This window comes from Prenolepis imparis, unplaced genomic scaffold, assembly GCF_030444845.1.
Source record: "Prenolepis imparis isolate NDT839.2.m4 unplaced genomic scaffold, iyPreImpa1.0 SCAF_4, whole genome shotgun sequence".
NCBI classification, from domain to species: domain Eukaryota; kingdom Metazoa; phylum Arthropoda; class Insecta; order Hymenoptera; family Formicidae; genus Prenolepis; species Prenolepis imparis.
Genome location: NW_028141162.1, coordinates 19,671,418 through 19,687,222, shown reverse-complemented (window position 1 = coordinate 19,687,222; position 15,805 = coordinate 19,671,418). Strand labels below are relative to the sequence as shown.

The window sequence follows — 15,805 nt, the reverse complement described above, 5'->3', positions numbered from 1 at the left end:
TACGCTAACTATTATCGTGATTAAATATTAATTGTATTATATACTGGTCTTTCATATTTTTATAAAACTTATATATGTATATGTATACAATTCTGATATATAGTCATAATAAAATCACGATGTAAATCCGAATTGTGAGATAGCTGGTTGTATTCAGTAATAAATTTTATCGCTAAAATATTAACACACCCGGAATTTGCAAAATTGTACCAGAGTTCGGTCATGATACTGATTATCTCGTTATCCTGCTTGGACAATTCCATTTCCACGAACAATTGTTCACCCACAGGGAACAAATACTGCAATTCGTCCGCGTGTGACACTCCATAATTCTTCTTTCTATCGCCGAATATCGAGCTAAAAGACGCGCTTCCTCTGTACGCGAAGTAGTAATAATAGACTGGTGAAGTTTGATTCACAATAAAGTCTTGGATAGCTTCGTGAGTGCCGTGATTAAGCCACGCGTCGCTGTACATCTGCAAAGTTATTAAATTAATACAGAAACTAATTAAATAAATTAGTAATTAAATAGTAATTAGTAGAAACTAATTAGTAATTAAATTAATACTGCAATTCTCTTGTTGGATTAATTTTGCATAAAATAGAAAACATATTATAAGTATTATTAAATAATTTTTTAGAATAAAATAATTTTTGTAGAAACTGTATACTCTATTTGCGAGTTAAAGAAAATGTCTTATTTTTTATAATAAAAATAGAAAATGAAATCATATATTCTTTTCGTTTTAAAACTTCAAAAATATTAACATTTATATTATTTAATTTGAACTTACATCGATGACTTTGAATCTAGCTTCATCGGATTTATCGTCTTCATTGCCGAAGTAGAATTCGCGAATACTAGTGCTTATTTCATCTCGAAATTGTGTATCTCGAAGACGGTATCGCTCTTCGTAGTATAAGCTGAGAGGTGCAACATTGTGGAAATCACTATTCAATTTCTTCACATGTTCACCCTGATCTCGTCCGTAAATACCTGAGGAGCATCTTATGCATAAATTGTTTGTTCAACTTAAAAAAAATTTTTATATAAGAAATTTTATATTTCTTAATAATATTTTGTATAATCTATAATTATAGGTATATTCTACAGATATCCATTATTTCTCCATGTATTTTATATCTTGTATAATCTATAATTATTAATTATATATTCAATTATATATATACAATATAATATATATAACGTGAAATGATTTTGTAAAACTGTATAAAATTATCTGTAAACATATAATGTGTTAACTATTTCCTAAGTAAGCATCGCCACACATTGAAAAATGTCTTTTATCTAGATATCCATCATTTTTTAAATATCTTATATAATATATTTATATTTTATGTATTTATATATATTTTATATAACATATTTATAACATATATATATATATATATATATATATAATTTATACAATTATATATTCTATATATTATAATTATATATTCCACAAAAATAATTTTAATAAAATGTAAAAATAACTATGTACTAATAACTAATAAGAAAATGTACTAATAATGTACATAAGTTATTTTATAAATAACATTTTAGTTTGTTCAGGTAAAAATATGTGTTCTTATGCGATACTGTAAATGTAAGAAGAAAAATATAAAGTTGATATATTGTCATTAATAAAATAGTATTTTACATAAGCATAGTAATACATCTTGTGCTGTATCAAGTAGTTGCTATATCAAGCAATTGCATACATTCATACAATTTGCAATAATTTCAGTTTTGACTTAAATAATTCCAAAAAAGTGTAAAAATTAAAGAGCCTCTGATAAACAATCGTTTGCTTTTGTCTCTTGCATTATTTAACATACAAATTAATTATATCTATATGCACACATATTTTTTTAACTATTTATTTATTAAGGATTGCCAAAAATAAATAATTTTATATATATTTTTTATAGTTCATATGTAAATAATTTTTTTATACATTTTACTTATATTTCGTGTTAAATGAGAGAAAGAAAGATATAATTTTATTTTAGATTTTGTAAGAATTTAATACTCTTTTAAAAGAGTATTAAACCAAAATATTTTCGCAAGAATGATTTTTGTGTTTATACATAATTTCTTGATAGGTCCGATGCATTGAAAGTGATAATAGTAATGTAAAATTAGTGCAAATTTATGAATAAAATAAATAAAACAAAATAAAATAAAAATAAATAAAATAAATATATTTTTAATTTATTTAATACACATACAAGTCTATTATATATTAACTGATTAAAAATTGATATTCCGTATTTTTGTCTTTTTTGTTAGCCTAGTGATTTACACTAATTATTCTGACAGAAGTAATATCTGCTAAGTCAAACATATCTTTCAGAAATTTGGAAAGTGTCGAACAGTCGCATCTATTGTAATGTTTATAATTATAAAATTTTTTTCAAATTGTTTCCTACTCGGTGTCATTATTGGTTAACATTTAATCGTAAAACTTAAAACGTTAGGCAAGTTTAGATTGTGTACCAATATTTATGTTTCTACAATGAATTATACTTCTTCCCACGACCTTCTTTTATTCTATTACAAATTTGTATATCTTTCGTATATTTTTCGTTAAAATAATTTTTCACATGTACCTATATAGAAGTGCACGATCTATGATACAGAGCAGATATCAGCAAGATCGAGTGAAGGTAATAAGACCGATTGTGAGACTATATCACATCAAGAACAATCAAGCATTATTGATATTTGTGTTAATTATTATCAAATTTATCGAATACAGAAAAAAAATATAATTTCGTTGTACTTTCGGAAATGGCGACACGTAAAAGGTAAGGGAAACGGCGATGAATTAAATTTCATTTTTTATTTTCGCACTTTGGAATCATTTTTGCACAATGAATAGAATTATGTATAATGAATAAAATCATAAATTCAAATATGTAGGATGTTTATCACAAATATTAAATATTTGAGTTAACTTTTATTGTTAGCTAATATAATATTAAAGTACAAATATACAAGGTTATAAAAAGAGTCACATATTTTGAAAGCATATTTAATCCGAACAAGAAAACAAAGTCTAATTAATTCAAAGAATTTAATTGTAGAACACCTGTTAATTACATTTTTTTTAAAATCAATCTACTTGTTCTCAAAAATTCTTTTATTTAACATCTTATGTATATGCAAAATATGATGTAATATATATTAATAAATTTGCCATTTATTACATTTAGAACTTTTATAATCGATAGTTTGTGGCATTTCTATATAAAAGTATGAACAAGTATGTGAATAACAGGGTAAACATTTTTGTATTTGATGATAATTGTTTAATGTTTATATTTAAGAATATTGAAAATTCAAGTTTTAGGGATGAAAGAAATTGAAGGAGACAATAAAAGCTTATTAATAATATTGGATTTTATCTAGTATTAGTAATTACACATTGTGCACATAATTCAAGCAAGGCTTTAACATATTGTTAACTCCAACAATTTACTTTTTATTCTATGCAGATTAAATAAATCTCGTCAATGGATATGGAATTATTTAGCAAAATATAACGAAGATCATGCAGTATGTTATATTTGTGATGCAATATACCAACTGAAATTTTACAAGAATATTATTAAAGATCATATAAAAAGAATGCATAAAGAAATTGATGCATCAGGAGTGTTGCCCTATTCTTCATCAGGAAACAAATTTAAATGTGATAATTGTACTAAGACTTATGAAAAAAGTATTCGTATATGTTCTACAATAATGAAACACATGGAAAGTAAACATAAGCTTTGTGAAGAAATAGCAATTAAATTGGTTTACTCAACACTTGGGTACTGGACACATTTGAGGTCACTCAGAAATGCGAAACTTGCGAACAGATTGATAAATGTAATTCTTTTAAATTAATGATACATTTATCTCAATCTCATAATATCTCGGTACCTTCAGAACATATACCAACGGGGTAAGAGAAACATCGATAAATTGATTTATTACTGTTTTGTTTTCTTTTAATCATTAATGTACATTTTTTTATGCAATGAACAAAATTATGCATAATGAATAATAATATATAAAATTTAGATTTGTAGAATATGTTTATTACAAATGTAAATATTCGAGTAAACTAATATTTTAGATGCAAAAGTTTAAACTTAATAGTCATAATTCAAATTTTGAACAAGTGTGTGTGTGTGTGTGTGTGTGTGTGTGTGTGTGTGTGTGTGTGTAGCGGATTAATTAGAATTACTTACATATTATATATGACACACACGCACACGCATACAAGTAATTCTAATTAATTAATAGAAAAAAATTGCAAATAGATGTTTCTAATGTTTTATGTTTCTATTGAAAATGAAAAATATATACATATACCCATGCAGTTTAAAACTGTTCAATGTCTTGAATTTCTTTATTATTTTTCATATTTGCATATACACACACATTATACATAAATATATATGTATTTGATTATAGATATTTTGAGCAAAAAATGTTTGGATAATAAAACTGTTTTATTAATATTATAGTTTGCAATTATAAACTTTGTACTCAATAATTATTTATTGTGCACATAATTTACTTTGAAGTCTTCATAATATTGATTAATTCAGAAATTTATATTGTGTTAATTCTGCAGATTATCAAGTCGTTTAGAAAATCTTTTCAATTCCGGTAAATATGCTGCAACATCAAGCAGTTTTCCTTTGTCAAGTTGTAGTACTGTCTCTGAGGATACTAAAAAAGATATCGATTTTTCTGTTAATAATGTAATGAAGAATATTGGAAAAAAGAGTTGTTCAATAGAAAATATTAGAGGAGAGAATTCTTTAATGGTCTTTCCTAATGAGTAATTATTTATACTGCTTATTTGATGTAGCGAAATAATACAAAATTATAATTGACATTTTTGCGAACAAATTGTTTATTGATTATCTATCAAGCATTGATAGAAACATAAATTTCTTTTTAATTTTTTGTAATATTATTTATATGTATATATTTATTATTTGTACTTAACAATTATACATCGTACACATTTTACAAAAAAAATATGATATTGATTAATTCCGAAATTTATATTTTTAATTTTGTGCAGATTCTTAAACAGTTCAGACAATCTATCAAATTCTGGTAGAGGTGCTAAAGATGTTGAAACATCAAATAACAATCAGCAGTCAACTTATAACGCTAATTTACCTGATATTGAGGATTTTGATCTCACTTTGTTTAATTGAAAAATATTGAAGAAGAAAATTGTTTAATGTTTCCAACTAATGAGTAATTATTTGAACTGTTTTTTTGATGTAACATAAAGCGAAATAACACGAAATTATTATAATTATATTGACTGATTTGCAAACAATAGCTATACTAGGCCAATTCTAACACAGGTCCTCCGAGGGGGGTGCGCGGTGCGGGGGATCTCGTTGGCGCGGGGGCTGGCGTTACGCGGGCGGGGGGATCTCGCCGGCGAGGGGGCTGACGTTACGCGGGGTGGAGGGGATGTTTCGGCAAAGGAGGGGGAGTTTTCTGAGTGCAATATTTGTAGATGGTATCTTTACGACTTTTTTATGAGGGATCTTAGACATTTTCCCAAAAAGGTATAGAACAAGCGCCAATGTCCGGCTACTCAAACTTGTCAACGGAGCGTTCTAGAGTCCATTAAAACTATGTTTTTTTCATTTTATGTCCATAAAATCATTAGGATATTATGGAAAGGAATGATGATTTTAAGGCCGACGCTGCGACGAAAATGTTGAAACGTGATTTAATAGGCCTCTACCTATTTGCGTTGACGTTCGGCAGCTTTGTACCCTCGCGGAAAATCTCCCATAAAACGGCAGCGAAACATCTTCCTTAATATTTTTTAAGGAAGAATGCAACGTATTGGCGCCAACGTTCGGCTGCTTGTAACCGGAGCGCTCTAGAATCCATAAAATTATGTTTCTCATTTTATGGACAAAATGTCCATTAAATGTCCATAAAATCATTAGGATATTATGGAAAGGAATGAAGATTTTAGGGCTGACGCTGCGCCTCGCGTCATCTCTCTCTCTCTCTCTCTCTCTCCTCGCTGCGCCTCGCGTCATCTCTCTCGCGCTATCTCTCTCGCGCTACCTCTCTCTCGGTCCCTAGCCTCTCAGTCCCTAGCCTCTCGGTCTCTAGCCTCGCGGTCCCATTCCCCGCATGACGTCATTCCCGCATGACGTCATCCCCCGCAAGGACCACGCAATTATTGGGGAGTTATACGTATAAGAGCTAGGGAACTGTTTACGGGTGGGAAAGAGTGCGGATTGGAAATGCATGCAAAGAAATTACATCATAATTTAGACCTAAAAACTCTTTATTCTTCTTTTAAATATTTTTTTCTTACATATTATGGACTAAAAACTAAAGCTGCCAGCTCGCAATCGATGAGCTGATGCTTGTTGAAGGCGTCGCTAGCGCGTATTACATTTGATACTTCTTTAGGATTCGTTACATTGGATGCGATATTTGAACATTGTGTAAACTTGATATCGACTGTATCGGTAATTTTAACCAATCGGTCAAAAGTTACATCAATGCATGGATCGAGATCGAACATATGGTGTAACGTCGATTCGATCATCATCATGCGTACATTTGAAGATTCAAGACTTATTAACTTGGCGTCGTTAATCGTATGAAATCTCACTGTTAGTGGTCCAACGCTTATAAAACTGTGGACATCTTTCGAGTCGCACCGAAGAAAATTTTGGATATTGTGACGTTGCTCGTAGAGTCCCTTCCACGCTTCGAGAGATAGTATCAGTTCCTTTCCTCGATCTCCTATAACGAACTCCACGTAACTCGGTGGACCCACGTTGATACCAATTGCGAGGAATTTGAACTCGGTAGCTGTGAATGTGTATCGTCTGCCTAGTATACGAACCGCACGACGCTCCAACAAAATGCTGTAAAAACGAAATTAGTTTAAAAGTAATACAATTTGTAAAAAAAAAAAATATAAAGATAGAAAGAAGTTAAACAAAACTTACTCGTCACATTTATTCTCAAACGATGGAGTGTCATCACGACTCGGTACGTAATTATTCACACGTCTGCCGGAGCCACTGCTTCTTTCAGCGTAGTACATATTTCCAGATTTTAAAAATGAACCACCAGCACGAACAGTTAACGCAACATTGATCGTATAAAATTAAGAATATACGTGACACTTATTTTTCAAAGTAGTGGGGTAAATGTGGTGGGAGATTCTAGAATACTATTGGCCCTCTGAAATTTAGGAGAAGGGAGAGACGGTGCTCGGATAAAAAGAATTCTTAAACGACTCGCGAGGGAAGGAATGAGGAGGGGGAATAAAAAATAAAACATTAATGTTTAAATATTTTATTTTTCCAAATCTTGCAATTCTTTCTGGCGTTGCGACCACCAGTTAAATATTTTGAATACATTTTGTAATGCGCAATTCTTAACATGTTTTCCACATCGCATAGTGTTTTTAACATCTAGATTATTTAGAGACTCGATATCGTCGTAATCAGCATCCAAGGTCTCAATAATGAAACCGTTTCCCGCATCATCCAATATATCGGCTAACCATTCTCGCTTTTCAAGTCCTTTTACATATACGAGAAAGGATTCTTCTTCTTCTTCTTCTTCATGTGGTCCACCAACGATAGCTGTTGTAATCAAACGCTGAGCCATGCTATATGGAACGTTTCCATCTTTCTATTGTAATCCATGATGATTTTGAGTCAACCATGAGGCTTGGTGTCTCTCCGATTTTATGAGCACACCCCATGGTACAGGACATGCGAAAAAATAATGGGATAAAATAAATCCTCTTCTCAGGATTGCCGCTTTCTTTACAATGAATTGTTTATTGAGGATAAACCCCTGTAGATCCACAAACATTGGTACGGATATGACGAGATCTCTCTCTTCGATGCATCAGTTATAAAGAAGAATGACAACCATCTCATAACACTTTGATTTATATTCTGCTATGCTTCCCCCTCTCTCTAAATTGTTGGTGCGTTTAGGTGATTTTGTGCACAACGTTGGTCAACGGGCTGTACTGGATCACGCGATCATGTATGATGAGACAGTACGCAGAGGTATTCATCGGCACATTCTCCTTACACTCGAATTCCAATCTCACATCCACGGTTGCGCTCTTGATCGATTCGTTTTGTCGAGAACAATCGATGATTACGAATGGGCCGTTACGTAGAAACATTGAGACGGTGAGACTCGGCTCGAGATACTCGTATCCATAATAGTTCTTGCAGAAACGCGCATACGTATCTTACAGAATCGACCATCTGTTTTTATCGAAATCCAGATTCATATCGTCGTACCGATAACATTCCGAATTCAGATAGAGTTTCACGTTGGTCATCTTGCAATCGTTGAATCGACTCATATCCTCAGACATAATGTTTTTCCGACCTGTCTGCAGAGCGAAGATAACATATCGTGGCTTCTCCAGCTGAGTCGCTGTCTTAATGGCCCATGAATGCTTGGTTGTACGCTGCAATAGCGGATACTCATACAGATCCCACGAGCGAAAACCCATGCTGAGGTAATGTCCGCTTTCCAGAGCGCGCAGCATCGACAGTTTGTTAATCTCGCTCAATAACACATGTGGCATTCGCCATTGTATTTTGAATATGTTGATCACAAGCTCCAGCGTCGAATCTCCACACAGACAATTGTTGTCGTTGCGCGATCGTATTAAGATTAACTCATGACGAGCGTTAATCACCACTCGTCTGTAATCCTCGCAAAATCCCAATAACATGTAGAGCGGTACGCAAAAATTGAAGTTTCCATTCGCAGTAGTCGGATCAGTCCAGCTGGCGTTTCTCATAATCACGCTTCTATCGGATGATATCGTTACATAGTTTTCGAGCAAACTTGTTATTCCCACGTTTCTGTTGCGATCAATCTCCACGCCATCGAGTTCGTATCGAATCTCATCGAACATGAATGCGACACAATTATTTCCCTGTATCACAGCAGATCCTTCGGCTGGTTTATTTATCTTTAGTTCTCCCTCGATGTATAGGAAACTCTCATACGGCAACGTATACAGATCCTGTTGTTGTATAGGTATTCTTATCTCATCACTGTGTCCGAATGTTGTGTTAGCGAACGGGTTGTACGTGTGAGTCTCGATCTTGACGATGCGATCATCGAAGATTGGCTCGTCTCCGATGTTGAGGATGTCGGTCATTGTTCAGATGTTTCGGACCGCGAATCCCAAAGATTGTAAAAACGCAACGTTTGATGCGTTCAGTTTCTTTTTCTTAGTGCAACCGGATGATTGGATATTAGCGAATGTCGACGTTGTTGTTGTTGTCGCTGGCTCCGTAAAGATTGTGTTATCTCTCGTGTCTTTCGTTCCGTTCAACACGAGCATCTCATACGCCGCACACGTACGTTATCGCTGTCGTCGTCGTACGTGCAATCTAATGGTGATTTCTTCTCCTCGAAAATCGAGCAATCGTCTGTCCTGATCGACAACGCGTAACGTTAAATCCGTAATGCTCCGCACGATGATCGGCAGGTAAATGATGTGCGCCGATGTTTCCGATATCTTATATCCTGGTGGTACCCTCGGTGAAAATTCATGTATCGTATGAACGAGTTTGCCGTTGCTGTACGCGCCCGCGATCACATTACATTCTACGCGGATAATGTTCACGTTGATAATATTAATCGGCATGTCCGACTAGTACCATTTTCGCGGCTGTAGTATACGGTTCGAGAATCCCAGCAGCGATCCCATGATGTTAGGCTTGCTAAAATTCATTCTGTAGGCGCATTTGATCTCGCTCCTCATCGTATTATAATTAGCGCGGAGCACTATCGGATATTCTCCATCTTCAAAGTCACCGTCGTCATTCGTCCGAATATGCGTGGTGTCAGCGTGTTTTTTATCATCGTCACGAACAGCGTGTCGCGGACGTTTTCGTGAAATTGCATGTTTCAAAAACTCATGTATCGCTTGCAGCTCGTACGATCCCTCGGGAATCGTAATTTCCGAGTCATCTTTGCCAAAGTAAAATTTATTATTCGAGGAATTCACGTTCGATATCGTGTGATAAGTCTCAAAATCCGCTAGACCTAGCTCGTATTCATCGTCGCTCAAATCTACGGCGGGAAAGTAGTTTACCGCGAGAACACTACTCTTCCCGGTCAGTGTGAATGTCATAGACATGTTGACAAAACTGTTAAACGAATACTGAGTTAAATAGCGCAATGTCAGTTTTTAAATTCGCGTGCATCGACCGCTCGGAGAAACTGTAAGCACAATTGTCCACAGATGCTTTGATTGTAAGTTTGAACAGGTGTGTAATTGTATTGTATCTTTGTCACATATAAATATCGCACCAATTCATTCGGCGGTCGAAGATTGCCGAAACTGTCAAAATATATAGCGCGATCCCCCCTCTTTGCATACGCTACCCAATGAATACCCGATCCTTTAGCGTTATCCAAATTTACGATGCCGCTCTCGTTTCGATATATACCACCGATCGGTAATGAATCACGCATGAAAACACCTCTAAAATACGGAATGTGCATACGTTTTGCCGGTTGTAGCAATTGTATGTGGGTAGTTACACCCTGCGGCATTTTCAGCGTCTCTATGACGTTTTTTTTTTTCCATTTTCTCGTTGAAACTCCTCGTCCGTGTTTGTATGAAGCGAGATACAATCCGTGACCTTCCATGGCGCGATTGTGACGTACCATCTCTTGCAACTGACGTTGTGCAGCTTTTCCGTCGTTCACCATCTTTGCTACACCAGCCGCTCCACCGATCAGAGATCCGAGCGCGCCCAACATTGGTAGAATCGGCAATACACCCCCACGTTTCGCTACCGGAAGTATTCATTTCTTCGCCATCTTTTTTTTCGTCTTTGTCTTTGTCGTCTTCAGGCCCATACCGAACTTCGTCTTAGCTTTCATCGCTGCCCAGACAGCTGTGGCGCCTCTCTCACCGAGAGTCGAATCTCTCGCAACGATGCGAGTTTGCGCTTCCTTGGCGAGTATCCTATCTGCCGCGTGTCTCTCGATGAGATCGTTGCTTCGAGAGTACGCTATATCGTGTTCACGGCACGCCGCGTCCAATGGGTTGATACCTCGATCGCCTCTGGCTAATCGCTTTTGTAGTCGCGTGCGCGGACCGCAAAATTGATAGCCGGGGATATGGAATTCGATCGGAAGTGCGTTTATCGCGAGATTTAATAGGCCTCTACCTATTTTCGTTGACATTCGCTGCAATCTTTTATCATCGGCGCTGGACCGTCAATGTGCGTTCGCTGCCATGGTCGATTGTAATGTTCGAAACAGCGGCGATAGATTTGAACCTCCAAATCCGCCTTTATATGTTCCGGAAGCTTGTCCCACACGCAGTGGACGTAATTGCCGCACATTCGCAATAAAACTGTTTTCGACACAAATTGTAGCTGTTCCGCGCTCAAATTACAAATATCGTAAGGACTTGATAGCAAGACAAACATTTTTTCGTTACTGAGCAATTCGCGGTTCCGCGCAGCTATAAATAGGCAGACGTTCGATCCAGTCAGGAGTGTGAACATGAATTTCGTGCGACAACCTTTCGCGATACGCGTGACGAATTACGACGCCAGATTACGATCGATGGGGGCAACGCGGAGATGCGTAGACACGGTACGATACTGCCGACTACTATACGCGCGATCGTTTGCGGCCCCTCGAATTGTGGTAAAACTAACGTGTTGATTAGTTTGATAGAAAGCCCGCACGATGTCCGCTTTGAAAACGTGTACGTGTACTCAAAGTCGCTGCAACAGCCAAAATATCGGTATCTGGAGAATTTGTTGACGTCGATCGATGAAATCGGCTATTTTACATTCTCCAATAACAGTGACGTCATTCCACCGAGCGAAGCATGTCCAAACTCGATTTTCGTTTTCGATGACGTGGCGTGCGACAAACAAAATACGATAAGAGTGTACTTTTCAATGGGACGCCACTCGAACGTCGACTGCTTCTATCTCTGTCAGACATACGCAAGAATACCGAAACATCTTATACGCGACAACGCAAATCTGCTAATCTTGTTTAAACAGGATGATACCAACTTGAAACATGTGTATACGCACCGGCAGAAATGGTGTGCGGCGGTCCGGCGTTTGATGTGTGAATACGTGTATGACAACCGAAAGTCATACGCATACATACATAGCGCGAAAATACGTGTCGCTTGAAGCGCGTCAGAGATCAAGGAGCGAAGGAGAAAGTAGTAGGAGGTACTCCGATATTGCATCTCTTTCGCACATCGCACGATCGAGAGAGAAAGCAATGCAAGACGTGATGACTGCTAGTGGTGTCCAAAAGCTATCTCACTCACTCGACGCTCGAATGAAGGGAGTGCGAGTGAGAAAGCTATACGGACACCGCGGATCGCGCTGTCTCTCGTTCGCTCCAATATCGATCCGTCGTACTTTTCTTTTTCTTCTTTAAGAAATGTGACCCGCGAGTGCATTTATTCTATTAATAATTAAATCACATAAAAATATTATGCTATACATTATTATATTATTTATTAATTATTATGTTTATATGTATAAACATAATGATTAATAAATAATATAATAATATTAATAATAATGTTAATAGTATTAATAGTATGAAAATATTATTAAATAATTATAAATATTAATAACATTCATATAATATATTGATATAATAATAATATAGAAATATAAAGAAGCCCTCTATTGACATTTATATTCATAATTTTGAAAAAGTTAAAAAAAAATTAAAGTTATAAACATTTCTCGCGATTATTTAAATAAGATATATACATATCGATTTTTCAACAAAGTTATATTACAATTAAATGATGTGTTCTGACTTGTATTAAATTGTATCTTTAATCTCATTAAATTTTTTATATATGCAGCTAAAAAAAGTATCAGTTTTTTTATTTAAAAAAATAATTAATACGCCTTTATAAAATATAATTTGTTGTAAATCAAATTCACCCTTCTTTCAAAACTTAAAAATGGCAAAAAATGCAAAATTATAAAGCGATAAAATAAAATATTAATATTCTTGAATTTATTTTCAAAAAATTTGGACTCCTTCAATTATAATTATAATGTATACGATGATAAGATGTCATAAGATAATTACAATTACAATGATAATTACAATTAATTACGACATAAATTCTCTCAAAGAAACGTATCTCATTGTCAGTATATCTCAATCGATTCGGACTCTCTCTTTCTCTCTCTCTCTCAATATATAAATATTATGTTAAATTATAAACAAATTACAAATTATATACACAAAGAATATTAAAAAATATTAAAATTAAAAGAAATTTTAAAATTTATTACTTTTCCTTTAGAAACATTAATTGTCGATTTAATTGATTATATGATATTAATAATTATTTAATAATTATTTCTTATCTTTTAATTGAGATTTTAAAAAGAGAAATTAACTTTTTAATACTGTAGGTTGAAAATGCGTAAACAAATGCGTTTAATTTTCAGCTTAAAGCTCATTTTAACTATTTTAATCCTTATATCAATAACCGGATACAATTATATTCATCTGAGCATTATTCCTCAAAATTTTTTATGTTGTCGTTAAAAAGTTCTTTTATTCTGCCAAATTGTTGTTATTTAAGTTATTTACCATCGATTTATGCTATTAGTTTTAAAATTTACGACTAGAAAAAATTATTATAGCTGGATGGGTAAAATCACCGGATTTTGGCCCAAGCGATGGAACCTTTTTTATGCATGTTTTCTTATATTTTTGGATGTGTTGAATTCAAATCAAACGTTATTTTCAAGGTGCACCGATGGGAAAATATTGAAAATCGCATTTAAATTGAAGTTCTCCTCTTAGCATGACCCTTCGTCGTACTTATTTGGAATTGTGCTTTGAACAGCTTGAGTTTGGTCACGATGAGATTTTCTGTAACATATTACGTATTCAAACATATTGTCACTTACATGACGATATGATGATCTTGCTTTTTTAGCTAAGCTCACGCCACAAATGTTACAATCTTATCCACTCCAATCAATAAAAAAATGAAGAAATATATTATATCACCGCGCCGGAGTAATTATTGCCGGAAAATATGAAAAGATAAATCTAAGCGCTCTAATAAAAATAATTTTTTTTTTTTAATAGAGCCGAATTTGACTGTAAGTCAGTCTAAATGTGAGAATAAAACTAATTTTTTTCTGAAATATCCCAATAGTATCTTGTATGGCAAATGTGGAAAACAATGAATTACGTCGCGCGTGAAGTTGTAGCACAAGCCGAAGGCACGAGTACGAGTGTGAATGTATCTGTATCATAAGCTGAGGCGAATGCGACAACTTCACGCGCGACGTAATTCGTTGTCTTCCGCACATGCCACATACAATATTTTTTGTAATGCTTGACTTTTAACACACACACACGAGATGAGATAACCGCCACGTTTACGTCATTAATCTTGGGTTATGCTAAGAGCAGATCTGCAATTTAAATGCGATTTTCAATATTTTCCCATTGGTATACCTTGAAAATAACGTTTGATTTGAATTCAGCACATCCAAAAATATAAGAAAACATGCATAAAAAAGGTTCCATCGCTTAGGCCAAAATCCGATGATTTTACCCATCCTCCTTTATATATCGTCTCTTAATAACTGGGGCACATATGTAAATGTGATAATTACCAAGAATATTACACAAAAACAATTAAAATAACATTTAAGGGCAACAGGGATTACAAAATTAATAAAAACAAATGTTTATCACATGCAAAAAATTAAAAATATATAATTACTTATTAATAACTATTCCATCTTCCGTCACAAAATTATCATTTCTGCTCGAGTTTACATTGTCTTCTGAAAATAAACAATTAATGTTATAAACAATTATTAATGTCATAAGATATAAATCAATTTATATAAATTCATATAATAACTTTAGCCGTTTCGTTATCGCTTGCTTCTGCTTCATTCGCTTTATATTCCTCTGAAAAATATACATATTATTGTTATAAAAAATTCATTATTTAAGCAATAAAATATACAAATTATAATATATAATACCTTCATTTCCCTCATTGACTATCTCACATTCATCTCATCTCTACTTTCCTCTAGAAATACATATATTATGATTATGAACAGTATTTTATAATATATGTATATGCATAATATATGTATTACTAAAGGAAAATAGATATGATATGAATGTGAGATAATCAACGAGAAAGATGAAGATATTATATATTAATCTGTATATTTTATTGTTCAAATAATAAATTTTTATTACAATAGTATGTGTATTTTTCAGAGGAATATAAAGCAAGTGAAGCAGAAACGAGAGATGACGAAGCGGCTGAAGTTATTATATGAATTTATATAAATTTATTTATATATTTTATGATATTAATTATTAATTGTTTATAACATCAATTGTTTATTTTCAGAAGACGATGTTAACTCGAGCTGAAATAATAATTTTGTGGCGAAAAATGGAACAATTATTCATAAATAATTATTTATTTTTAAATTTTTACATGTAATAAACATTTGTTTTTATTAATTTTGTAAGCCGTGTTGCCCTTAAACGTTATTTTAATTGTTTTTATATAGTATCCCCATTAATTATCTCATTTACATATGTGCCCTAGTTATTAAATGCCGACATTTGAACTTTAATTCGCTATAATTTTTTGTAGTCATAAATTTTAAAATTAAGAGCATAAATCGATAGTAAATAATTTAAATAACAACA

At 33.5% G+C, this 15,805-nt stretch overlaps 2 protein-coding genes across 2 annotated transcripts; both read right to left on the bottom strand.

Annotated features, from left to right (window-relative positions):
* Positions 1–232: 232 nt before the first annotated feature.
* On the bottom strand, positions 233–2,446 carry LOC145935593 (esterase E4-like). Its single transcript, XM_083037084.1, has 4 exons — positions 2,437–2,446; positions 795–997; positions 301–476; positions 233–245 (listed from the first exon to the last, which is right to left on the bottom strand). The coding sequence occupies exons 1-4, from the start codon at positions 2,444–2,446 to the stop codon at positions 233–235; spliced, it is 402 nt and encodes a 133-aa protein (XP_082893210.1).
* A 3,931-nt stretch (positions 2,447–6,377) lies between these two features.
* LOC145935592 (uncharacterized) lies at positions 6,378–8,387 on the bottom strand. Its single transcript, XM_083037083.1, has 2 exons — positions 8,347–8,387; positions 6,378–6,936 (listed from the first exon to the last, which is right to left on the bottom strand). Exons 1-2 carry the CDS (start codon positions 8,385–8,387, stop codon positions 6,378–6,380), a joined length of 600 nt encoding a protein of 199 aa, XP_082893209.1.
* Between the last annotated feature and the right edge of the window lie 7,418 nt (positions 8,388–15,805).